This window comes from Trachypithecus francoisi, unplaced genomic scaffold (assembly GCF_009764315.1).
Source record: "Trachypithecus francoisi isolate TF-2019V2 unplaced genomic scaffold, Tfra_2.0 Lachesis_group2, whole genome shotgun sequence".
NCBI classification, from domain to species: domain Eukaryota; kingdom Metazoa; phylum Chordata; class Mammalia; order Primates; family Cercopithecidae; genus Trachypithecus; species Trachypithecus francoisi.
This window is the reverse complement of record NW_022681465.1, coordinates 151,804,381-151,831,360: the sequence shown is the minus strand read 5'-3', so window position 1 is coordinate 151,831,360 and position 26,980 is coordinate 151,804,381. Positions and strand designations below refer to the sequence as shown.

Here is a 26,980-nt window from a genome sequence, read left to right as displayed (position 1 = left end):
TTTTTTTTTTTTTGAGACGGAGTCTGGCTCTGTCGCCCAGGCTGGAGTGCGGTGGCCGGATCTCAGCTCACTGCAAGCTCCGCCTCCCGGGTTCACGCCATTCTCCTGCCTCAGCCTCCCGAGTAGCTGGGACTACAGGCGCCCGCCTCGTCGCCCGGCTAGTTTTTTGTATTCTTTAGTAGAGACGGGGTTTCACCGTATTAGCCAGGGTGGTCTCGATCTCCTGACCTTGTGATTCGCCCGTCTCGGCCTCCCAAAGTTCTGGGATTACAGGCTTGAGCCACCGCGCCCAGCTTAATTTTTACTTTCTATTGAGATGAGGTCTTACCATGTTGTCCAGGCTGATCTCAAACTCCTGGCCTCAAGTGATCCTCCCACCTTGGCCTCCTGAAATGCTGGGATTACAAGTGTGAGGCACCATGCCTAACCTGTTCTTTTTTAAGATTATTTTGACTATTCTGGGTCTCTTGAGATCCCATATTAATTTTAGGATGGTTTTTTTTTAATTTCTGCAAAAAGTGCCATTGAGATTCAATAGGGATTGCATTGAATCTGTAGATTGCTTTGGATGAGAAAAACTTTTAGTACAAATTTTATGTAATTGTTTTATTATAATAATTATTAGCAAATCAAAGGACTTGATCTTGACAAAATATTAAAAAGCATCTATGATGGAGAGCCTGCCAGAGCAGTCAACTGATGTTCTCCCTGAAGCCATTGAACCCAAAATAACACGGGATGTTTACTTTGAGTATATGTTTTTGAAATATAATCCTTATTTTTTCCTGATTTGTCTTCATATTGACTAATTTGTGAGTGTTCAGGATATGTCATATATTGATTAAATGCTTATCCTTTATATGATTAGATATGGGCTCAGTCTTGGAAAAATTATCTCAGTATGGTATTAAATTTAGATAAATGAACCTGTAGTTATCATAGTTATAAAGGAGCAAATCCCAAAAGGGACAGTAGTGGATACATTCTCTTTTTTTAATTATTATTTATTTATTTAAAAATTTTTTAATTACTAATTTTTTAATTTTTAATTAAAAAATTTTAAATTAAAATTTTAACTTTTTTTTTTTTAGGTTTGCATGTTTGTTTATTTTTAGTTTGTTTGAATCAACACCCAAATAAGGTCAATATATTGCAATTGATTTCTGTGTCCCTCAAGTTTCTTTTAACTTATAGCTTCTTGCCTTCCTTCCTCTCTTTCTTTTCCCTTGCAATGTGTATGTTGAGGAAACCATGTCATTTGTCCCATCAGGATTTTGCCGATGGTGTGCCCGTGTGTTGTTATTTAAAATAGTTCTCCATACCCTCTATTTCTTTTTTTTTTTTTTTTGTTCTCCTCCATGAACCTTTTTCCCTCTTTTTTTTTTAATTAAAATTTTTTAAACTAAAAACACTTTTTAATTAAAAATTTAATTTTTAAGTATAGCTGGGACTATAGGTGCATGCCACCATGCCTGGCTAGTTTTTGTATTTTTTGTAGAGATGGGCTTTGCCGTGTTGCCCAGGCTGGTCCTGAACCTCCTGAGCTCAAGCAATCTGCCTGCATCGGCCTCCCAAAGTGCTGGGATTACAGGCATGCACCACTGCACCCAACCCAGTTACTTTTTATTTTGATATAATTTCAAACTTACTGGAAAGTTGCAAGAATAGTACAAGGAACTTTTCCCATATATTGTTTTTGTTTGTTTGTTTGGTTTTTTTGGGGGGACGGAGTCTCGCTCTGTCATTCAGGCTGGAGTGGAGTGGCGCAATCTTGGCTCACTGCAACCTCTGCCTTCTGGGTTCAAGCAATTCTCCTGCCTCAGCCCCGCGAGCAGCTGGGATTACAGGCACCTGCCACCACGCCTGGTTAGTTTTTTGTATTTTTAGTAGAGATGGGGTTTCACCATGTTGGCCAGGCCGGTCTCAAACTCGTGACCTCAGGCGATCTGTCCTCCTCAGCCTCCCAAAGTGCTGGGATTACAGGCGTGAGCCACCAGGTCCGGCCTTACTTTACTTTATTTTTTTTTTTGAGATAGGATCTCACTGTCACCTAACCTGGGTTAAGTGACACAATCACGGTTCACTGTAGCCTCAAGCTCCCCAGGCTCAGGTGATCCACTTCAGCCTCCTCAGTAGCTGGGACTACAGATGTGCACCACTACACTGGCTAATTTGTTTTTTGTATTTTTTGTAGAGTCAGGATTTTGCCATGTTGCCCAGGCTGGTCTCAAATTCCTGAGCTCAAGCAATCCTCCTGTCTTGGCCTCCCAAAGTGTTGGGATTACTGGTGTGAGCCACTACGCCTGGCCCATTGGTTTTTAATATATTCACAAAGTTGTGCGACCATCAACTAACTATTCTAAAACACTTTAATCACTCCCAAAAGAAGTCCTGTACTTCTTAGCAGTCTTCCCCTTCTCACCTTCTCCTAGCCCCTCATAATCACTAATCCACTTTCTATCTGTATTTGCCTAATGTGGGCATTTCGTATGAACAGAATCATATAATATGTGGTTATTTGTGCCTGATTTCTTTCACTTAACATATTGTTTTCAAGATTTCTACAAGATTGTAGCATGTATCAATACTTTTGTTTTGTTTTTGAGACCGAGTCTTGCTCTGTCACTCAGGCTGCAGTGCAGTGGGGCAATCATATCTCACTACAGCCTCCAGTTCCTGGGCTCACCTGATTCTTGTGCCTCAGCCTTGCAAATAGGTGGTATTACAGGAGTGTGCTAATACTCCTGGCTAATTTTTGTATTTTTAGTAGAAGCAGGGTTTCACCATGTTGCCCAGGCTGGTCTCAAACTCCTGGCCTCTAGTGATCCACCTGCCTTGGCCTCCCAAAGTGCTAGAGTTATAGGCATGAGCCATCATACCCGTCCTACTGCCAATTCTCTGAATACTATTTAACATTCCTACCAGCAATGTACAAGAGTTCCATTCTTTTTTTTTTTGAGACGGAGTCTCGCTCTGTCGCCCAGGCTGGAGTGCAGTGGCCGTTTCTCAGCTCACTGCAAGCTCCACCTCCTGGGTTTACGCCATTCTCCTGCCTCAGCCTCCCGAGTAGCTGGGACTACAGGCGCCCACCACTTCGCCCGGCTAGTTTTTTGTATTTTTTAGTAGAGACGGGGTTTCACTGTGTTAGCCAGGATGGTCTCGATTTCCTGACCTCGTGATCCGCCTGTCTCGGCCTCCCAAAGTGCTGGGATTACAGGCTTGAGCCACCGCGCCCGGCGAGTTCCATTCTTCTCATCTTCACTAACATTTTTTTCTTTTTTCTTTTTTTTATTATAGCCACTCTAGTGAGTGTGAGGTGGTATCTAATTGTGGTTTTGATTTGCATTTCCCTAATGATTAATGATGTTGAGCATCTTTCATGTGCTTGTTGGTCATATGTATATCTTTGAAGAAATATCTATTCAAATATTTTTCCTATTGATTGGGGATTTTTTTTCCCCATAGCTATGTGTTTGTTTTTTCTTTCTTTCTTTTTTTTTTTTTTTGTTGTTGGTGGTTTGTTTTGTTTTAGGAAAAAAATTCTGGATGCTAATTCCTTAACAGACCTATGATTTGGAAATATTCTTTCTCGTTCTGTGAGTTGTCTTCATTTTCTTTCTTTCTTTTTTTTTTCTTTTTGAGACAGTCTCACTCTGTCACCCAGGCTGGAATGTAGTTGCCCATTCATAGCTCACTGAAGCCTCAAACTCCTGGGCTCAAGTGATCCTCCGACCTCAGCTTCCGAAATAGTTGGAACTATCAGCATGTGCCACTGTGCCTGGCTGATTTTTAATTTTTTGTAGAGATGGAGTATCAGTGTATTGCCCAGACTGGTCTTGAGGTCTTGAACTCCTAATTTCAAGTGCTTCTCTTTTTTTTCCTTTCTTTCTTTCTTTCTTTCTTTCTTTTCTTTCTTTCTTTCTTTCTTTCTTTCTTTTCCTTTCTTTCTTTCTTTTTTTTTTTTTTTTTTTTTTGAGACAGAGTCTCGCTCTGTCGCCCAGGTTGGAGTGCAGTGGCCAGATCTCAGCTCACTGCAAGCTCCGCCTCCCGGGTTCACGCCATTCTCCTGCCTCAGCCTCCCGAGTAGCTGGGACTACAGGCGCCCGCCACGTTGCCCGGCTAGTTTTTTGTATTTTTAGTAGAGATGGGGTTTCACCATGTTAGCCAGGATGGTCTCGATCTCCTGACCTCGTGATCCGCCCGTCTCGGCCTCCCAAAGTGCTGGGATTACAGGCTTGAGCCACCGCGCCCGGCCCTTCCTTCCTTTCTTTCTTTTTTCTTTTCTTTCTTCTTTCTTTCTTTCTGTCTCTTTTCTTTCTTTCTTTCTTTCTCTTTTTCTATCGCTCTGTCTCTCTCTCTCTTTCTCTCTTTTTCTTTCTCTCTCTCTCCTCTCTTGTCTGTCTTTTTTTTTTTGAGACGGAGTCTCGCTCTGTCGCCCAGGCTGGAGTGCAGTGGCCGTTTCTCAGCTCACTGCAAGCTCCACCTCCTGGGTTTACGCCATTCTCCTGCCTCAGCCTCCCGAGTAGCTGGGACTACAGGCGCCCACCACTTCGCCCGGCTAGTTTTTTGTATTTTTAGTAGAGACGGGGTTTCACTGTGTTAGCCAGGATGGTCTCGATTTCCTGACCTCGTGATCCGCCTGTCTCGGCCTCCCAAAGTGCTGGGATTACAGGCTTGAGCCACCGCGCCCGCGAGTTCCATTCTTCTCATCTTCACTAACATTTTTTTCTTTTTTCTTTTTTTTATTATAGCCACTCTAGTGAGTGTGAGGTGGTATCTAATTGTGGTTTTGATTTGCATTTCCCTAATGATTAATGATGTTGAGCATCTTTCATGTGCTTGTTGGTCATATGTATATCTTTGAAGAAATATCTATTCAAATATTTTTCCTATTGATTGGGGATTTTTTTTCCCCATAGCTATGTGTTTGTTTTTTCTTTTCTTTCTTTTTTTTTTTTTTTTGTTGTTGGTGGTTTGTTTTGTTTTAGGAAAAAAATTCTGGATGCTAATTCCTTAACAGACCTATGATTTGGAAATATTCTTTCTCGTTCTGTGAGTTGTCTTCATTTTCTTTCTTTCTTTTTTTTTTTTTTTTGAGACAGTCTCACTCTGTCACCCAGGCTGGAATGTAGTTGCCCATTCATAGCTCACTGAAGCCTCAAACTCCTGGGCTCAAGTGATCCTCCGACCTCAGCTTCCGAAATAGTTGGAACTATCAGCATGTGCCACTGTGCCTGGCTGATTTTTAATTTTTGTAGAGATGGAGTATCAGTGTATTGCCCAGACTGGTCTTGAGGTCTTGAACTCCTAATTTCAAGTGCTTCTCTTTTTTTTCCTTTCTTTCTTTCTTCTTTTTTTTTTTTTTTTTTTCTTTTCTTTCTTTCTTTCTTTTCCTTTCTTTCTTTCTTTCTTTCTTTTTTTTTTTTTTTTTTTTTTGAGACAGAGTCTCGCTCTGTCGCCCAGGTTGGAGTGCAGTGGCCAGATCTCAGCTCACTGCAAGCTCCGCCTCCCGGGTTCACGCCATTCTCCTGCCTCAGCCTCCCGAGTAGCTGGGACTACAGGCGCCCGCCACGTTGCCCGGCTAGTTTTTTGTATTTTTAGTAGAGATGGGGTTTCACCATGTTAGCCAGGATGGTCTCGATCTCCTGACCTCGTGATCCGCCCGTCTCGGCCTCCCAAAGTGCTGGGATTACAGGCTTGAGCCACCGCGCCCGGCCCTTCCTTCCTTCCTTTCTTTCTTTCTTTCTTTCTTTCTTTCTTTCTTTCTTTCTTTCTTTCTCTTTTCTTTCTTTCTTTCTTTCTCTTTTTCTATCGCTCTGTCTCTCTCTCTCTTTCTCTCTTTTTCTTTCTCTCTCTCTCCTCTCTTGTCTTTTTTTTTTTTTTTGACAGCATCTACCTCTGTTGCCCAGGCTGAAATGTAGTTGCTCCATCATGGCTCACTGCAGCCTCAGCCTCTCAGCCTCAAACAGTTCCCCCCTCAGCTTCCCAAGTAGCTGGACTGCAGGTGCACACCACCATGCCCAGCTGATTTTTTTACTGTTTGTACAGACAGTCTCACCATTTTGCCTGGGCTGGTCTCAAACTCCTGGCCTCAGGCAGTCCTCCCGCCTTGGCCTCTCAAAGTGCTGGGATTACAGGCATGAGCCACCATACCCAGTCTTGTCTTCACTTTCTTGATTGTGTCACGTGAAGTTTAAAATTTTTGATGACACCCAAATTATATATTTATCTTTTTGCTTGTGCTCTTGTTGTCATGTCTAAGAAAACCATTGTGTAATCCAAGATGACAAAGATTTATGATTTATGCCTGTTTTCTTCTGAGATTTGTATAGTTTTAGCTCTTACATTTAGGTCTTTGATCCAATTTGAGTTAATTTATATATGTAAGGTGTGAGGTAGAGGTCTAACTTGATTCTTTTGAATGTGCATACCCAGTTTTTTCAGCATAGTTTTTTGAAAAGACTATTTCTATCCCCCTTGAATTGTCCTGGCACCCTTTTCAAAAATCCGTTGACTACATGTGAGGGTTTATTTCTGGACTGTCTATTCTATTCATTGATCTATATGTCTCCCTATGCCAGTTCCACACTGTCTTGATTACTATAGCTTTTTGCAGTACGTTTTGAAATGAGAAAGTGTACGTCTTCTGACTTTGTTATTTTTCATCCTTGTTTTGGTTATTCTGGGTTGTTGGTTATATTCTTGTTCTCTTGATATGGTCTTTAGGAGAGGTATAGTAGGAGGTGTTTAATATGATGCAGAATTTGTGGTAATAAACAAATGATTCAACCCCCTCCTCCCCGCTTCCATAACATTCTATCTCTTGAAATTTCTGTACCTCTCTATATGCTATAGGTGGGGAGAAATTCATGTAATTTAAACCTATGTTTTGCCAGACTGCTAGGAGAGCAAGTTGTAGTATTAGTGTTTGTTTTTCTTTTTTTACCCCGTGCATCCCCTCTCTCACAAAGCCTGAGTATATGTTTGAGAAGAGGTAAGACCAAAGAGGAAGGAGATGGTTGGTTTGGGTAGTTGCCTTCTGAGTGGACTAGTCTCCAAGAAGAATATGGACAGAATTTATTTTTCTAGGGCAATAAACAAATGGATAATTGGAATAAACTATAAAACATGGTAATTAGAGTTTTTACTTTTTTTTTTTTTTTGAGACAGAGTATCACTCTTTTCACCCAGGGTGGAGTGCAGTGGCGTGGTCTCGGCTCACTGCAACCTCTGCCTCCTGGGTTCAAGCGATTATCCTGCCTTAGCCTCCTGAGTAGCTGGGATTACAGGGGCCGGCCACCATGCCCAGCTAATTTTTGTATTTTTAGTAGAGATGAGGTTTCACCATGTTAGCCAGACTGGTCTCAAGCTCCTGACCTCAAGTGATCCACCCACCTTGGCCTCCCAAAGTGTTGGGATTACAGGCGTGAGCCATCGTTCCCTCCTGAGTTTTTGCATCTTGTAACACCTTCTTAAGGAGGTATACATTCAATGTTTAAGTAACATACAATTTGACTCCCAAGCCAGTATTGTCACAGTCTTACCACTTTTTCTAATGTTTCTAGTTTTGTTAGGTTACTCATTAGTTCAACTCAATGAACAATGAGAGTCTGCACTATATTTTGGTACCTATTTTACTTGGGACTTGACTGACAGGTTAGCAATGAAAAGTTTATTTTCTTTTAGTTTGAAGAGACCATTATTTGAAGCTATACTTAAAATCATGGCTTTGACCTATTACCAACCCCTCAACAGAATTTAGAATTATATGATGATATAGTATCATAAGTACTATTTTATATTTTCTCCTTGTTGCTGATCTGTTGAAATTATTCACTCATTCTCTACAGAAGAAAATCTTGGTTAATTTGGGGTAGGACTTCTTCATGAACTGACATTTTGCATAACAGAATTATGTCCTTTAAAGGTTAGAGCCCTTGGTAGTTTAAGAATTCTAGTTGGTATTTTAGAGTGGATCGATTGATTGATTGAGATGGAATTTCACTCTTGTCTCCCAGGCTGAAGTGCAATGGCACGATCTTGGCTCATTGCAACCTCCGCCTCCTGGGTTCAAGTAATTCTCCTACCTCACCCACTTGAGTAGCTGGGATTACAGGTGCCCACCACCATGCCTGGCTAATTTTTTGTATTTTTTTAGCAGAGATGGGGTTTCACCATGTTGGGCAGGCTGGTCTCGAACTCCTGACCTGAGGTGATCTGCCGCCTCTGCCTCCCAAGGTGCTGGGATTACAGGCGTCAGTCACCGCTCCCTGCCTAGAATGGATTTATTTATTCACAATTATTTATTTAGAGCCTACTATTTGTTAAGCTTTGTGCTAGGCTTTGGACTACAAAGATGAAAAAATGTGTTCCCTGCCCTTGAAGACATCAGTCTTCCAGCACTTTGGGGGGCCGAGGCACTTTATGTTCTGGGCGGATCATGAGGTCAGGAGTTTGAGACCAGCCTGACCAACATGGTGAAACCCCGTCTCTACTAAAAAAAATTAGTCAGGCATGGTGGTGCGCATCTGTAATCCCAACTACTCAGGAGGCTGAGGCAGGAGAATCACTTGGACCTAGGAGGTAGAGGTTGCAGTGAGCCAAGATCACGCCGTTGCACTCCAGCCTGGGTGACGGAGTGAGACTCCGTCTTGAGGGGGAAAAAAAAGACATTAGTCTTTTCAGGAATATTAATATTCCTGATAATGAAAAAAGAAGGTAAATTATTGTTTATTTTTTGAGACAGAGTCTTGCTCTTTCACCCAGGCTGGAGTGCAGTGGTGCGATCGTGACTCACTGCAAACTCTACCTCCTGGGTTCAAGCAATTCTCCCACCTCAGACCTCCCCTTCCATACCCTGTCCCTGCAGCTGGGACTACAGGCATCCGCTGCCACACTCAGCTAATTTTAAAATATTTTTTTTGTAGAGGTGAAGTCTTGATATCTAGGATGGTTTGAAACTCCTGGCCTTAAGTGGTCCTCCTGCCTTGGCCTTCCAAACTGCTGGGATTACAGGCATGAGCCACCATGCCTAGCCTATTTATTCAAATTATATTTGTCCTTCTAAATTCCTTTTAGATATTAATAAATTGTATTTGAGTGTTCTAGGCGTTGTGCACTTTAATTGCATCACCTCATTTAATTTTCTCATGGTTCTGTGACAGTCCAAGATACCAAATTCAATGTGTGGATCATTGCTCTGTGTTAGTTGGGTGATCACTCTAAAGACTGATATTTGAGTGTCTTGCTTCAGGAGATTGATAGGCTCTAAGTGGCAGGTTTAAAGGGGCAGTAATTTAAAATGGAAGGATGCATAGTCCATCAGCATAAGATTGTCTTGTGCTTTTTTTTTGAGCAAAACCACAACTGCTCCTTATTATATTCTATAAACTCACCAAGCCTGTCATGCTTCAGGGCCTTTGGCACTTCTAGTTCTCTCTGTCAGGTGCATTCTCCTCTTAGATATCCATGTGGCTTCCCTTTCACTTCTACTATGTTTCACTTAAGAGACCTTCCAACTATTAATACCTACTGTATGTATATTGCGTAAACATCTCAGGCTCATTAATTCTAAAACTGAACTCTGAACTCATAATTTCCCCTTGCAGTCCACAATGATGAATGTGTCCCCCAAAGTTCATGTGTTAGAAACTTGGTTCCTAGTGCAACAATGTTAGGAGGTTGGGCCTAATAAGAGGTGACTGAGTCATTAGGGTTTCTCACGGGAACTGGTTAACTGGTTAACTATCCTGAGTGGCCTTATTATAAAACACATTTGTCCGCCTCTTTCATTAGCTTTCTCTCCCTTGCTATCTTGTCATTCTGTCACTCTTTTGGCCAAAACGCTTCCCATTTCTTAGATAAAGGATCCAAATTCCTTGGTATGGCAGACATAGTTATTTAGGATTTGGCATTGTCTATCTTTTCAACTATATCCTTATACTCTATTTGCTTTTTATATTTTAGCCATACCAAATTGCTGTAATTCTTTGAATATATCAAGCTCCTATATACCCTGGTATATATACTTCCACTGCTTTGGCATCAAGAATAATAATAATAATAGCTACTATATTTATATATGTAATATATATATAGAGAGAGATATATCACACACACCTCTATATATACACTCACACAACTCATCTAGACAAAACAAGATCTTGTTCTGTCATCCAGGCTGGAATGCAGAGTCTTGATCGTGGTTCACTGTAGCCTTGAACTCCTGGGTTCAAGTCATCTTCCCGCCCCAGCCCCCCAGGTAGCTCTGACTACCACCCGTGCATGCTAGTATGTCTGGCTATTTTTAATTTTATTTTTTGCAGAGATTATATGTTCAAAGAACTACAGCAATTGGTATGGCTAGAATATAAAAAGCAAATAGAATACAACAAGGATATAGTTGGAAAGATAGTCAAAGCCAAATCCTAAATAACTATATATGCCATACAAAGAAATTTGGATCCTTTTTTTTTTTTTTTTTTTTTTTTGAGGCGGAGCCTCGCTCTGTCGCCCGGACTGGAGTGCAGTGGCGGGATCTCAGCTCACTGCAAGCTCCGCCTCCCGGGTTTACGCCATTCTCCTGCCTCAGCCTCCCAAGTAGCTGGGACTACAGGCGCCCGCCACCTCGCCCGGCTAGTTTTTGTATTTTTAGTAGAGACGGGGTTTCACCGTATTAGCCAGGATGGTCTCGATCTCCTGACCTCGTGATCCGCCCGTCTCGGCCTCCCAAAGTGCTGGGATTACAGGCTTGAGCCACCGCGCCCGGCCTGGATCCTTTACCTTAGAAATAGGAAGGATTTTGGCCAAAGGAGTGACATGATTGAACTGGCATTAGAGTTAGTGGGCTTGATAATCTGTTACATTTAATTTAAATTCTAAAGTTATTTTCTGACAATATGATTGTTAGGACACCTGTAGATTTTCTGTTCACTACACTGGTTAGTATTTGTTTTAGTTATACTCTGTTGTTGAGAAGATTCACTTCATCCACTTTGGTGTAGTGAAAAGGGTGGAAGCTTTATTGTCTGAAAACACCTAGCTTCAGATCCTCACATGGTTATGTGATCTTGGGCAAGTCACTTAACATTAAGTAGTTAAATTCGTTGAATAAAATAATATATAGAAAAGGCCGATACATATGAGACATTTTATTAATGGTAGCCTATTACGTTTTTAAAGGCACTTAATAGTAGATTTTTAAAAAGAGTTTTCCTTCTCCTGTTTTCAGTTAGAGATTTCAAAAGATGCCGGGCGCAGTGGCTCACGCCTGTAATCCTAGCACTTTGGGAGGCCGAGGCGGATGGATCACAAGGCCAGGAGATCGACACCATCCTGGCTAATATGGTGAAACCCCGTCTCTACTAAAAATACAAAAAATATTAGCCAAGCATGGTGGTGGGCGCCTGTAGTCCCAGCTACTCTGGAGGCTGAGGGAGGAGAATGGCATGAACCCGGGAGGCGGAGCCTGCAGTGAGCTGAGATCAGGCCACTGCACTCCAGCCTGGGCGACAGAGCGAGACTCTGTCTCAAAAAAAAAAAAAAAAGAGATTTCAAAAGATAATAGATTCTGTGTTAAAGCTATAGTTTAAAAATGAAGTTTTTGTGTTCGAGCAAAGTGGGGATAATTTTCTTCAGCTTTAACTTATATTTAGGAAAAGCATGATGGTTCTTTCCTGTGCTACATGAAGCTAACCAATCTCGGAAAACCCAAGATATGATTTCTGTTTTTTATTATTTTTTATTAAGACAGGTTCTTGCACTTTTGGTCAGGCTGGAGTGCAGTGGTGGGATCATGGTTTATGCAGCCTCCACCTTCTCCAGCTCAAATGATCTTGCTGCCTCAGCCTCCGAAGTAGCTGGGATTGTAGGTATGCACCACCATGCCCAGCTGATTTTTGTTTTTTTGTATAGACAGGGTTTCACCCTGTTGCCCAGGCTGGTTTCTGACTCCTGGGCTCAAGCAGTTTGCCCATTTTAGCCTCGCTAAGTGCTGGGATTACAGGCATGAGCCACCGCCCCAGGCCTCTTTTTGTTTTTTGAGAAGGGGGGATTGTGAGTCTGAGATTGGGTGGAAATAAAGTTTTCATTGTAGAAAGAACCTTGAAAAGCTTTTATGTTAATGAACATAGCCTTTTTATTCCAGTATTTGAAGATGTTGTTGCCGAGCATATTAGGCCTTTTTGTAACAACAAATCTTACTCCTAAGTTTGTCATTATTTGGTGCTAAATTACAACAGTATTACTTTCTTCCTTTGAGTGAATCTTGGGATGATTATGGTGGTTGCTACTGCTGGAATTTTGGAGTACTGTGTGTTTTGCAAAAAGGAATTGTTACGTCCTTCAGTAATTACCTGTTGGAACAATGGCCCATCCTTTTTGCTATTCTGAGTAGAGATCAACAATAGCATTCCAAAATGGTGCTGATCCTGACTTAAAGTGGAGGGCTCACATTGGGTGGGGGAAGGATAAGACATGTTGGCCTATTCAGATATACATGAGAAAAGGGGACTAGCGAGTACATGTTTTAAAAATGTATATTTTGGATGTTTAAAATACCTTCCCATTTTAAATGATCAAATCTGAATTTCTTAAGGGAGATTCTTTTTTTGAGATAGAGTCTCTCTCTGATGCCCAGGCTGGAATGCAGTGGCATGATCTTGGCTCACTGCAACTTCTGCCTCCTAGGCTCAAGCGATCCTCCTGCCTCAGGCCCCCTAGTAGCTGGGACTACAGGCGCACACCACCACCCCTGGCTAATTTTTGTATTTTTGGTAGAGACAGGATTTTGCCATGTTGTCCAGGCTGCTCTCGAACTCCTAACCTCAGATGATCTGCCCGCCTCAGCCTCCCAAAGAGCTGGAGTTATAAGGTATGAACCACTGGGCCCAGCTGGGAGCTTCATTTTTGAAGGTTGGTGAGGAGAGATAGAATGAGATAAAGGTTTAGTCTTTCCTTGAACTTTTTCATAGCTCCAGTTGAAATTCATGAGAGTGATGATGACTCTTTGTTTCTTTTTTTTTTTTTTAATTAACCAGACTAGAATATTCTTTTTATTTTTATTTTTATTGAGACGGAGTCTTGCTCTGTTGCCCAGATTGGAGTGCAGTGTTGCGATCTTGAGTCTTGCTCTGTTGCCCAGGTTGGAGTGCAGTGTTGCGATCTTGGCTCACGGCAACCTCCGCTGCCTGGGTTCAAGCGATTCTCGCACGTCAGCCTCCTGAGTAGCTGTTACTACTGGCATGCACCATGACGTCTGGCAAATTTTTTTGTATTTTTAGTAGAGACACGCTTTCACCATGTTGGCCAGGCTGGTCTCGAACTCCTGACCTCAGGTGATCTACTAGCCTCGGCCTCCCAAAGTGCTGGGATTACAGGCATGAGCTACCATGCCCGGCCTAGAATTTTTTTTTTTTTTTGAGACAGAGTCTCGCTCTGTTGCCCAGGATGAAGTGCAGTGGCACGATCTCGGCTCACTGTAACCTCCGCCTCCCAGGTTCAAGCAATTCTCCTGCCTCAGCCTCGCGAGTAGCAGGGACTACAGGTGTCTGCCGCCACACCCGGCTAATTTTTGTATTTTTTTTTTTTTTTTTTTTGAGACGGAGTCTCGCTGTGTCGCCCAGGCTGGAGTGCAGTGGCGCGATCTCGGCCCACTGCAAGCTCCGCCTCCCGGGTTCCCGCCATTCTCCCGCCTCAGCCTCCGAGTAGCTGGTACTACAGGCGCCCGCCACCTCGCCCGGCTAGTTTTTTGTATTTTTAGTAGAGATGGGGTTTCACCGTGTTAGCCAGGAGGGTCTCGATCTCCTGACCTCGTGATCCACCCGCCTCGGCGTCCCAAAGGGCTGGGATTACAGGCGTGAGCCACCGTGCCCGGCCTGGCCTAGCATATTCTTAAAGGATACCAGAAATGAAATTTGTAGCTACTAATATTTGACTCTCTAACTCAAAATATAAATTTATGTAACATGTTAAAAGTAAAAAATTCATAATCCAATTCTAAAGGCTCTGTGGAAAACAACGTATTTTTCATTCATATTTAAGAGCTTGGCTGGTGTCCTTTTTTTGTTCCCTGCATTGTATAACCACAGGACTGGAGAATACATAAACAAATATATGTAATGTACATATTTTATGATAGAATATTATTTTTTGCTATTAATAACTTATTTTCTCTGTTAGCTAGTAATTACTATTTCTAGAAATACAGTCTGAGAGAAGTTAACAGTTATTGACCAATGTAATATGAGACTTTATTATTTTATTATTATAGTATAAGACTTAAAGCATATTACTATTATTGGAAGTTTTAATTATAGTGCTACATAGAAATTGTTTTAAAGTGGAAGTGAGTTTTGGTTAAATCATAGCTGGATTAATAAATGATTTTTCAAACTAGACTTTGGCCAGAGTGACTGACTGTTCTTTTAGGTGATAATAGCTGAGACTGTGGTAATCTCCCTTAGTAACTGTTGCATCCAGTGGTTCATTTCTGAAATGTCAAAATGGAATAAAGATGGGACACAATGCTTCTTCCCCTTCTCCCTACCCCTCCCTTTTGTTTGTTTTAGTTGAAGCTAAAAACCACACTCCCACACTGCTTGTTATATTTTATTTTATTTTATTTTAAGGCAAAAAGGAAAAATAACCTTTTGAGAAGGAAGACAAAGGTTTTTGCCTTTAGTATTTCAGGAGATATAAGGGAAAAACAGGTAGTTTTTGATGGACCGTATTCCTTTACCACTCTTTTTCCTCCACCCTTTATTCTTGTACCTAGTCACAGAGGTAGGAAAAAAGATTCTTTGGTGTTTAGAACTTGCCTTTGGCAAAAAATAATACTGCTATAAGTGATGTATTTCTTTGCTGCTGAATGTAGCTACTGATTAGAGATGAGCTATGTAACAGTATCATTAGGCAATAAAAACATTGCTGTGATGTTTTAGCTATATGTAAGAAAGTATAAGACTTTTATATTAATTTGCTTGATGAAGACTAATTTCATTAGACATACTATTATTTTGGGCTTATCTGTTATATATAGACATGGTTTCTGTACTCTATCACCAAGCCTTTTGTATTAAGTATACAGAATGTATACAGAATTTGTCATATTTAATATATCTCCATGTAGCTATAAATGGTTTCCTTTTTTTTTTTTTTGACAGAGTCTCACTCTGTCGCCCAGGGCCCAGGTTGAAGTGGAATGGCATGATCATGGCATATAGCAGCCTCAACCTCCTGGGCTCAGGCGTTCTTTCCACCTCAGTTTCCTGAGTAGCTGGAACCACAGGCACACGGCCACCATGCCTGGCTAATTTTTAAAAATTATTTTTCATAGAGATAAAGGTTCACTATGTTGCCCAGGCTGGTCTTGAACTCCTGGGCTCAAGCAGTCCTCCTCCCTCCATCTCCCAAAGTGTTGGGATTGCAGGCATGGGCCACATGCACCCAACCAGCTATATTTTGAAGTAATGCTAATACAATCTGAATTGTAAGAGTATGTTTCAGCAGATTTATTAGGTAAGATATTTGTGAACTGCCAAAAGTAATCTCTCAAATATTTCCAAAATAATAAGCATAATGGGATATTTTGTCCTTTTATTGATTCCATATTGAGACAGACATTTTTAAAGTTATAAAGAGGGTGGGACAAAGGAAACAGTAGTGCTTTTTGGGAAATCTGATTGATGCAAATGTATTCATATCGTTTATCTATATGAATTTGTATTAACTATAACTCATTCTGGGTTTTTTCCCACAAGTATTGTGGCTATTTAAAATTTTATCATATGGGTGAGATCTTAGATGTAAAATGCCTAAAACCACACTCAGAAGTTCAAGTGAGTGCTGATAAAATGCATCATGTTAGATTCTCAGTATGATTCTTCCACTTTGAAAAGGTAGAGAAAATAGACACTGTGATGAGGGACAGGACAAAAGAATTGTAATTATACAGAATCATGTTCTAAAAATTATATTTGTATGGTGGTTTATTGTTTCAAAATGCTTTTACCTTCATTACCTCATTTCAGGATTTCAATAGCACTGTAAGGTAGGTGGAACAGATAGTGTCTTTGTTTATTGAGGAAGAAATGGAATGTCAGAAAGGTTAAGTATTATGTCTGAATTTACACACAATGCCTGATAGAACTGGCACTTGAACCTAATTCTCTTGATCTCCAGTGTAATGTTCTCTCTATTATGTCTTATTGCCTAATTGAAACTTGAGTTTACATCCACTGTAAGACATAGAATTAACTCAGTAAATTGTCTTATGCATTATATTTCCAGAGAAGTTATAGCCTCTGAAGCAAGGGACACATCACCATTTTGTATTTTTCTTCTAAAATTGATTCTTCCCAAGCACTTAGGAATGTGCCATCTTATTTATGTGATACTAACATTATTGTCACCCAAGAAGTCATTGCTACTGGTTCTTTCTCTCTCTGATGGTGGTAATCAGGCAGGCAATGAACAATCTGTCACCTTTTATATGGTCTACTCAAGTCTATTCCCAGTTCTTTCTAGCCTAATGCCATAGTTGTATTCTAGATACCTTATATCTTTTAAAAATTGAGATATAATTCGTATGCCATAAGATACAGCGTTTTAAAGTCTACGTTTCAGTGATTTTTAGTATATTTACAAGGTTGTGTAGCAATCACTACTATCTAATGCCAGAACATTTTCATCAATCCAAAAAGAAACTTCAGACTCATTTACGGTCGCTCCTATTCTTCCCTTCTCCTCTCCCCAGGCAACCTATTATTGTCTTTCTCTATGGATTTCCCTATGCTGGATATTTATATAAAGGGGATCATATACTGGGACCTTTTGTGTCTCCCTTCTTTCACTAAACGTAGTGTTTTCAAGGTTCATCTATATCATGTACTTGTTCTTTCTGATGGCTGCGTAATATTTAATTGCATGGATATATATCACATTTTGTTCACCTACTGATGGATATTTGGGTTGTTTCTACTTTTTGGCTGTTATAAAGAATGCAACTATAAACATTTGTGTTTGAGTTTTTATATGAACATGTATATTTTTAATTCTCCTAGGTGTATACCTAAGAAGTAGAATTATTGAGTCATATGGTAATTCTATGTTTAACTTTTGAAGAACTGTCAAACTGTTTCCACGGTGGCTGCACCACTGTTTCTACCAGCAATGCAGAAAGACCTTATATTAATTTTTTTTTTTTTTTTTTTTTAGAGACAGTGTCTTGCTCTGTCATCCACGTGGAATGCAGTGGTACAATCATAGCTCAGTGTAACTTTGAACTTCTGGGCTCAAGTGATCTACCTTAGCCTCATGAGTAGCTGGGACTACAGTTTTATGCCACGATGCTAGGTTAATTTTAAAATTTTTTGTAGAGACAAGGTCTCACTAGGTTCCCAGGCTGGTCTTAAACTCCTGGCCTCAAATGATCCCGCCACCCTGGCTTCCCAAAGTGCTGGGTTTATAGACATGAGCCACTGTGCTCGGCTCATACCTTACATTTTTTTAGTGGACCATTCATCTCCAAGCCTCACCCCCTCCTCCCCCCAAAAACACGAGTGCAGTGCCACAATCTCAGCTCACTGCAACCTCTGCCTCCTGGGTTCAAGCGATTCTTGTGCCTTAGCCTCCCATATAGCTGATTACAATCATGTGCCACCACACCCAGCTAATTTTGTATTTTTCGTACAGACAGGGTTTTGCCATGTTGGCCAGGCTAGTCTCAAACTCCTGGCCTCGAGTGATCTGTCCGCCTTGGCTTTCCAAAGTGTGGAATTAAGGTGTGAGCCACCACACCCGGACTCCAAGCCTATTTTTTATTTCATTTTCTGCCTCTATCTGAAATATACTTCCTCTTCTGCCCACCTCTACCCCTATGTCTAACTACCTATTGAAATTCTGTGCATCCTTCAAAGCCTAATTCAAATGCTGCTTCTTGTGCAAAGTCTTCACAGGTTACTAGGGCTGGAAGTGATTTCTCCCTCATTAATGCATATAGTTGTATCATTTATTTCTCTTTGAGGCTTTTTGTAATAGTTGTTGGAGTCTTTCTTATTTCTTCTACCACATTTTTGTATTCTCATAGTGAGAGATATATATATATCTAAAATGGGCCTTTAGTAAATATTGGATAAATGAATGAGAGACTACTGGAAATCCTTAACTTGGCTTTTTAAAATGTTACAGGAGATATATAATGTTTATAAAATTGGAATATTAATATCTGAATACCATTTTAAATAATTTTATAATTTTTCCACTGGAATGATGTTTTTACCTGTCCTCCCAACTGGCAGGTATGTATATCTACAAATATCTCCTAATTTCTTGGCCTTGCATTAAACTGTTGTATGAGCAGTTGCCTTTCAAGGTCATTTGACAACTGGTTGCTTGCATTTATCTATTGGATCTGGCATCTTTGTCTATAGTTACATGTTAAAGAAGCTGTGTTACAGTACAGCTCAATGTTTTTAGGTCTGAAGTTAAAGATTCACCTTGTAAAATTATAGTACATCATTAGATAATAAAATAAATCTAAATTATTTTAACTTTACTGTCTTTATTAGGCTATATTTATTTGGTGTCCATTGTGAAAATTGATGACCAACTAGCCAGATATGCCAAATAATGTAGTCCAGATACTGTGATCCTTTGTTTATAAATGTGTGATATCCTAGTGGTTAAAAGCATGGACTCTGTAGGTATGTGGCCTGAGTTTGAAACCTTACTTTTTTTATGTGTTAGCTGTGTGACTTTGAAGAAGTACTTAATCTTTCTCTTCCTGATGTTTTTCTCTATCTACAAATATGTTAACTTTCCCTGGCTATACATATTTACATATTATAGTAATATATATGTAGTGTATATATTATCTATATATTATACAAATTATATATGCCATGCATGTTATATGTGTATATGTATATTATATACATTACATATAATATGTAAATAATATACATATTACATATTATTCATGAGTACTCATGTTTATATTTACATATATACACATATATACATTTAGCAAAATAAGAATCATACTATTTTGAATCTTGTGCATTTTACTTAATTTTATTAATATTCTCATATGCCATTAAATATGCTTCAAAAACATTTAAAAAAATTTTTTATTTCTTCTCACAGCTGAACCAGTGGTCACAAAAACATTGTTTTTAATGACTGCATAGTAGTCCATCATGTAAATGTACAACATGTATTTATCAAATTCTGTATTATAATTTTTCCTCATTTTTGGAATTTCAGTTAATGCTGCAGTGAATGTCCTTGCACATTAATTTTTGTCTGGCTTTCAGATAAGTTTTTAGTGAGTTTTTTAAGGTATTTTGATACACATTTCCAAATTGCTTCCCAGAAGGATTGTATATTAATTTTATTTAAGAAAATTAATTTTGAATTAATTTTATTTAAGAAAATTAATTTTGAATTAATTTTATTTAAGAAAATTAATTTTGAATTAATTTTATTTAAGAAAATTAATTTTGAATTAATTTTATTTGAAATTGGAGCGTTACATGGTTATTTTTGTAAGTTGATTTTTGCTCATACATTCATTCATTTCAACAAATATGTGTTAAATTCATACTATGTGCCAGGTATTCATAGGCCCAAAGTATAGCACTGTAAACAAAGTATAGTTTTTAATCCCATGGAGTGTTCCTGTCTAAAGGACTCCAGGTATCAGTGGGTTAGTTTTTATTTTCCCTTATTTCAGAGTCAGAATTGAATAAATTATTTAGAAAAGAGGAAAACTTTTCTCTTAATGACCTATCTATGCTATCAAGTTTTTTTTTTGTTTTTTTTTTTTTGTTGTTGTTTATATTCTATCTAGTCTATATAGATTTTCTTAGGATTACGTTCGTGTACTTGTTTCAATAAAAAGTAAATGCTTTTATTTTTATTTTTTGAGATGGAGTTTTTGCTCTGTTGCCCAGTCTGGAGTGCAATGGCACGATCTCGGCTCACAGCAACCTGCATCTTCTCCTGGGTTCAAGCAATTCTTCTGCCTCAGCCTCCTGAGTAGCTGGGACTACAGGCATCTCCCACCATGCCCGGCTAATTTTTGTATTTTTAGTAGAGATGAGGTTTCACCATGTTGGCCAGGATGGTCTCAAACTCTTGACCTTATTATAGGTGTGAGCCACCACGCCCAGCCCCTCCTGTTTTTTGGTATTATTATTATTATTGTTATTTTTTAATAGACACAGGGTTTCACCTTGTTGCCCAGGCTGGTCTCAAACTCCTGAGCTCAAGCGATCTGCCCATCTGGCCCTCCCAAAGTGCTAGGATCACAGGCGTGGGCCACTGTGACTGGCCTTAATATTGCTTTTCATGTTCTGTATTAGCCACAGAAGATACAATGCTCTTGAGGAAACTTTAGTGTATGTGTGTTATACCTGTAGTCATGTCTGAAGGTAAACAGTCACAATGTCCTTCAAAGTCCATTCCCATACTCCCTTGTTTCTATAATAATTTTTCTGCTTATATTTAAGTTCTAATTAAGAAGTCATATTACCTTAAGTTGTAGTTATTCTAATCATATTGATATCAGTTTCATGGATATTGCATCTTTATTTCATTAACAGGTTGAATCATTTATTTTGGACCAAGAAGATCTGGATAACCCAGTGCTTAAAACAACATCAGAGATATTCTTATCAAGTACTGCAGAAGGAGCAGACTTACGCACTGTGGATCCAGAGACACAGGCACGACTAGAAGCATTGCTAGAGGCAGCAGGTACTTTTTTTTTGTTTTATCTTTTTCATCTCTTTAAAAGTCTAGATCTCTTTACGTAGAGTTACGTGGGATTACCCCAAAATTCTATGACATTGTACAAAATTTAAAATCTCTAAAATTTATTTTTCTTTTTGTCTCCCAAAGAAAATGTTCACATTTTGTATTTCTGGGCTCAACTCTTTTTTTTTTTTTTTTTTTTTTTTTTTTTTTTTTTTGAGACGGAGTCTCGCTCTGCTGCCCAGGCTGGAGTGCAGTGGCCGGATCTCAGCTCACTGCAAGCTCCGCCTCCTGGGTTTACGCCATTCTCCTGCCTCAGCCTTCCGAGTAGCTGGGACTACAGGCGCCCGCTACCTCGCCCGGCAAGTTTTTTTTTTATATTCTTTTAGTAGAGACGAGGTTTCACCGTGTTAGCCAGGATGGTCTCGATCTCCTGACCTCGTGATCCGCCCGTCTCGGCCTCCCAAAGTGCTAGGATTACAGGCTTGAGCCACCGCGCCCAGCCTGGGCTCAACTCTTATATTTTTAAGGTATTAAGATAATCAGCATCCTGGCGCAGTGGCTCACGCCTGTAATCCCAGCATTTTGGGAGGCCGAGGCAGGTGGATTGCCTGAGCCTCAGGAGTTTGAGACCAACCTGGGGAACATGGTGAAACCCTGTATCTACTAAAATAGAAAAAAATTAGCCGGGTGTGTTAGTGTGCGCCTGTAGTCCCAGCTACTGGGGCGACACTGAGGCAGAAGAATTGCTTGAACCCTGGAGGTGGAGGTTGCAGTGAGCCGAGATCACTCCATTGCATTCCATCCTGGGCAACAGAGCGAGACTCTGTCTGGAAAAAAAAAAAAAAGAAAAAAAAGATAATCGTCTAGTTATCAAAGAAAACTTACCTGTTAGCCATTATAAAATAAAAATGTGGGAGATAAATTTAGTTAATCATTTATGACTTCTTTATCTGTACTGATTTAGGGAGCTGCATATTGATTACTTGTGTATTCGCTTTATGTTTAACTTGATTTTAAATAGCTAATTTTTTTATATGTAGTACACATTATAAAACAGCTAAAGTGATATGAAATATATTAAGTAGATAACAAAACCTTCCCATTTTCTGTCAAGGTTTACATATACTTCTAGACTTTTCTCCTTGTGGTAATATAAATACATGTATATGTTTGAATATACATGATTGTTAAAAATGAAGTAGGATCATAATACACAAAATATAACTTTTTTCCCCATACAATTTATTGTAGGCATCCTTCCATGACAGTTTATATTAGTCTTTCTCTTTTTATTGAAGGGTACCATAATATTCTGTTGCTTGGATGATCCATAATTAATTTTACCAATTTTAGCTTATATCCAGTTTTTTAATATTACAAATAATGCTATAGTTTATAACCTTATATATCGGTAACGTTTTTTTATTTGTGCAAGTATCTCTTTAGGACAGATTTTTAGAAAGTGTTATCAATGGGTAAGAATATATTTGCATTTAAAATTTTGGCAACTGACTGGGCGCCATGGCTCATGCCTGTAATCCCAGCACTTTGGGAGGCTGAGGCAGGCGGGTCACTTGAGGTCAGGAGTTCAAGACCAGTCTGGCCAACATGGTGAAACCTCGTCTTTACTTAAAAAACACAAAAATTAACTGGGTGTGGTGGCACACACCTGTAATCCCAGCTACTCGAGAGACTGAGGCAGGAGAATCGCTTGAACCCAGGAGGCAGAGGTTGCAGTGAGCCTGGATCGTGTCACTGCACTTCAGTCTGGGTGACAGAGCAAGACTCTGTCTCAAAAAATAAATAAGTAAAATAAAAATTTGACAACTATTATTAAATTAGTCCCTCAGGTTTGTGCCTGTATTTATTTATTTATTCACTCAAAAGTCAACAGTTTTTGAGAGGGCCTCACACCTCAGACATTGTTTTGTCAATTTCATAAATGAAAAATACCTCACCATTTTAGTTTGCATTCATTTTATATTATTAGTAAATTGTGTGGTAGCTCTTTATAAATGATGATATAAATTCATTGAGTGTTGTGTATATAATTTTTTAATTTTAATTTTATTTGTAAGAATGAATTTAATTTAAAACATGGCCCTGGAAGATAGTTGTGACCAAAGGAAGAAACAATTGAATTGTTTGTTGTAATATTAGAGACTATCCCCCCTCTGAAGATACTACTGAAAATAGTATAATCAGATATCCTGTACTAGAGATCTTATGGTGTGACTATGTATTTTGAGAGAAATCTCATTTATTTGATACAGTTAGCATCATGTGAAGTTACATATGGATTAGGTAGAGGACAAATTAATATGTGCATTGTAAAGGTAGAAAGACTAAAACATAGGTGGTTATGCCATGGCCTTTTGACATTAGTGGCAGAATTGAAATGGTGAACCTTATCTTCTGTCAACCTAACCTATGGATTCTATACCATGTCTTTTTCCTAGATAATAGTGTTTAGAAATATTACAATTTGCACTTTTATACTTTTTTTTTTTTTTTTGTCCTGCACTACCTGATTGATTGATGCACACTGAAGGAATTGGCAAATTGTCAACTGCTGATGGTAAAGCTTTTGCAGATCCTGAAGTACTCCGGAGACTGACATCCTCAGTTAGTTGTGCACTGGATGAAGCTGCTGCTGCACTGACACGGATGAAAGCAGAAAACGGCCACAATGCAGGACAAGTGGACACGTATGTGTTTAATGACTTTTGGGTATTAGACATTTTCTTGAGTAGATTTTGGGAAAGTAGTGAATTTTGGTTGAATATATCTTTTGGTGGAGCTTATAAACTTTATTTAGCTGAATGGATATTACATTTTAAGTGGATATATAAATGTATATGTATTATGTAGCTATAAAAATGGATATTTTTGTTTCTTCATTCAGCTCTTATTCATTGAGCATTCTTGTGGAATGTATTACACTAGAATCTATAAGAAATCCAAACTGAACAAGATCTGTTTTCCAGTTATAAGGAAGTTAGTTATTCTAAAAGTTATTATAGTAAACTCTAAACTGATTGCTTGAGTACTGATACATGAAACGAGTTACTAATGCAGTAGTCTAGTTGCTTGCTACTCAGATATGGTCCATGGGCTAGCAGTATCAGCATCACCTCAGATCTTGTGAGAAATGCAGAATCCCGGACCCTACTCCATGTCTACTGAATCAGAATCTGCATTTTAACAAGAAATATGAGTAACTCGTACACATTAAAGTTTGAGACTCAGTGGTCTAGTTAGTCATTCTGTGGTAAAATAGTTTTCTTAGGTTTTCGCCTTCACTGTTACTAAGTAAAAATTTCAGCCATAGGATTATATCCCAAAATATCTTTGGGAATCATTATATAAGTACAGTTTAAAAACTTGTGCATCTAATACAGGGGTGTCCAAATTTTGGGTTCCCTGGGCTACATTGGAAGAAGAAGAATTGTCTTGGGCCACACATAAAATACAACTACTAGAGGCCGGGCATGGTGGCTCATGTCTGTAACCAGGCACTTTGGGAGGCTAAGGTAGGTGGATCACTTGAAGCCAGGAGTTCAAAACCAGCCTGGACAACATGGTGAAAACTCATCTCTCCTAAAAATACAAAAATTAGCCAGGTATGGTGGCACACATCTGTAATCCCAGCTACTTGAGAGGCTAAGACACAAGAATCACTTGAACCTGGGAGGTGGAGGTTGCAGTGAGCCAAGATTGTGCCACTGCATTCTAGCCTGGTCAACAGAGTGAGATTCTGTCTCAAAAACAAAACAAAACAAAATACAAACACTAATGATAGCTGATGAGCGAAAGGAAAAAAAAAATTGCAAAAAAATTTCATAATGTTTAAAGAAAGTTTACAAATTTGTGTTGGGTTGCTTTCAAAGCTTTCCTGGGCCATGGGTTGGACATGCTTGGTCTAATGCTTTAAAAAACTTTATTTAAAATTTGTTATAATATGTTAGGAGATTTTAAAAGATAAAAATGACAGCTGGTTTCAAATTCACTCACTGGCTTTCTGGCTTGGTTGATAAACATGAATAATTGAAGTTCCAAACAAGATGCTCAGCAAGTAATATGTTCATATAATTTTTTTCTCTTACTGTATTAACATTTTTCCTTGTGTGATTATTTATATTTAATATAATTTATCATAGGACCCCTGAGTCTTTTTGTTTCGGTTAATCGTTGAATCGTTTTGTTTCCAGTCGCAGTCTAGCAGAAGCTTGTTCAGATGGGGATGTTAATGCTGTTCGTAAATTGCTAGATGAAGGCAGAAGTGTAAATGAACATACAGAAGAAGGAGAAAGCCTGCTGTGTTTGGCTTGTTCAGCAGGGTATTATGAATTAGCACAAGTAAGCAGAAATAATCTTTAGTGATTAAAATTGTGGAAGGGTTTTGATGTTTTATTTATTTTTGTCACTTATAAGATAGATTATAATGAGAGGCCAGAGTCTTCTCTTCCCCCATCCCCCTTTCCTTTTTGGTAGCAGGTAAAGTAGAAACAGATACACAGTTTATTTTGTTGCCTGTACATGCAACTGAGAATGGTCCATTTTTCTGCCACTTACTCAAAGCTAATCCTAATGATTAAGAAACAAATAGATATAATAATAATTTTAAATTTGTCCTTTGAAATAATATACAACTATAATGGAAAGTAGTCATTATTTTCATCACATTCAGGTTACCCCAATTGTTTTAATTTTTTTTCCTTCTATGTTAGAACAGTACTGGGAATTAACCATGTTTTACCAGTTTCTGTCTTGTGAGTATAGTTGAGTATAGTGTTCTTTAGCTAGATAACCTCAAGCATAACATTCTTTGACAAGAGCCATCACATTTTATAATAGGTTGGCTAATATGATTGCATATTTTATTTAAATATTAATATGTAATGATACTGTAAAATATAGCATGTAACCTGGCATGTTGAGCAGTGAAAATTGGCATAATTTTTTCAAAAGGTCATTATTGATTTTTCCTGACCCCTATTCTAGAAGAATATCTTCAGAGATTCAGTATATTCTCTAGAAATACTATTGAACAGTAAGAATTAACTATTTATCTGTGTGTATATGTGTTTTAAAGGTATTGCTTGCTATGCATGCTAATGTTGAAGATAGAGGGAATAAAGGAGACATAACTCCCCTGATGGCAGCTTCCAGTGGAGGTTACTTAGATATTGTGAAATTATTACTTCTTCATGATGCTGATGTCAACTCCCAGTCTGCAACAGGTATGTAGAAAATGATGTCTTAATTGGGAGAAAAAATTGACATAATTGTTACCTGAGAGAGACAAAAATTAGATTTCTGAGGAAAACCAGTATAAACCTACAGAAAAATCTTAGCCCTTATGTAGAATCTTTGAGTAAAATACAAAGTAATTTGATATCCTCAAAAGTCTTTAAAAACACACTTAGATTCTCCTTTAGTCAAGATTGAGTTTTTGTGGTATGAACATAATGGAATATTATTCAGACTTAAAAAAAGGAGGAGATCCTGCCATTTGCCACAGCATGGATAGACCTGAAGGACATCATGCTAAGTGAAATAAGCCAGATACAGAAAGAAAAGTATTGCATGATCTCACTTTTTTTCCCACATTCTTATGGACATATGTATGCATGATCTCATTTACATGTGGAATATTGAAAATTTACGAAAAGAGTTAAATATATAGAGATAAGACGTTGTTTACCAGCTCAGGGGTGGGGAGAAGAAATAGGAGAAGTAGGTAAAAGGATACAAAGTAGCAAATCTGTGGAATGAACAAGTCAAAAAGTCTGATGTACAACATGAGGACTATAATTAATAATAGTGTATTATATTCAGGATTTTTTGCTAAATGAGTAGATTATGCTGCTCTTGCCACAGGGGGCAAAATTGGGTAACTATGTGAGAAAAATGTTAATTTGTTCTATAGTAACCATTTTACTATATATGTGTCTTATAACAACGTGTCACATACCTTATGTATGTAATATATATGGAGGCAAGATTTATAAACTGTATTTCTTATAATTCTTTATCTTCAATACAAAACCCTTTAGATTATAGATAAACCTGAGTGTTTACCCTATAGGGTTTTACATGTTGAGTTTGCGGAATACATTTACTAATAAGATTTTTTATTTATTTATTTATTTTTGAGATGGAGTCTCGCTCTGTCACCCAGGCTGGAGTGCAGTGGCACGATCTCGGCTAACTGCAACCT

At 38.7% G+C, this 26,980-nt stretch overlaps 1 protein-coding gene across 17 annotated transcripts in view; it reads left to right on the top strand.

Annotated features, from left to right (window-relative positions):
- The window catches only part of LOC117065745 (ankyrin repeat and KH domain-containing protein 1), a 147,165-nt gene that overhangs the window by 17,667 nt on the left and 102,518 nt on the right, over positions 1-26,980 (top strand). For all 17 annotated transcript variants that reach the window (XM_033180952.1, XM_033180968.1, XM_033180956.1 and 14 more), the window contains exons 2-5: positions 20,604-20,757; positions 23,309-23,465; positions 24,969-25,116; positions 25,853-26,000. In XM_033180952.1, the coding sequence (XP_033036843.1) occupies positions 20,604-20,757; positions 23,309-23,465; positions 24,969-25,116; positions 25,853-26,000 (607 nt within the window). The remainder of the gene's footprint in view (positions 1-20,603; positions 20,758-23,308; positions 23,466-24,968; positions 25,117-25,852; positions 26,001-26,980) is intronic.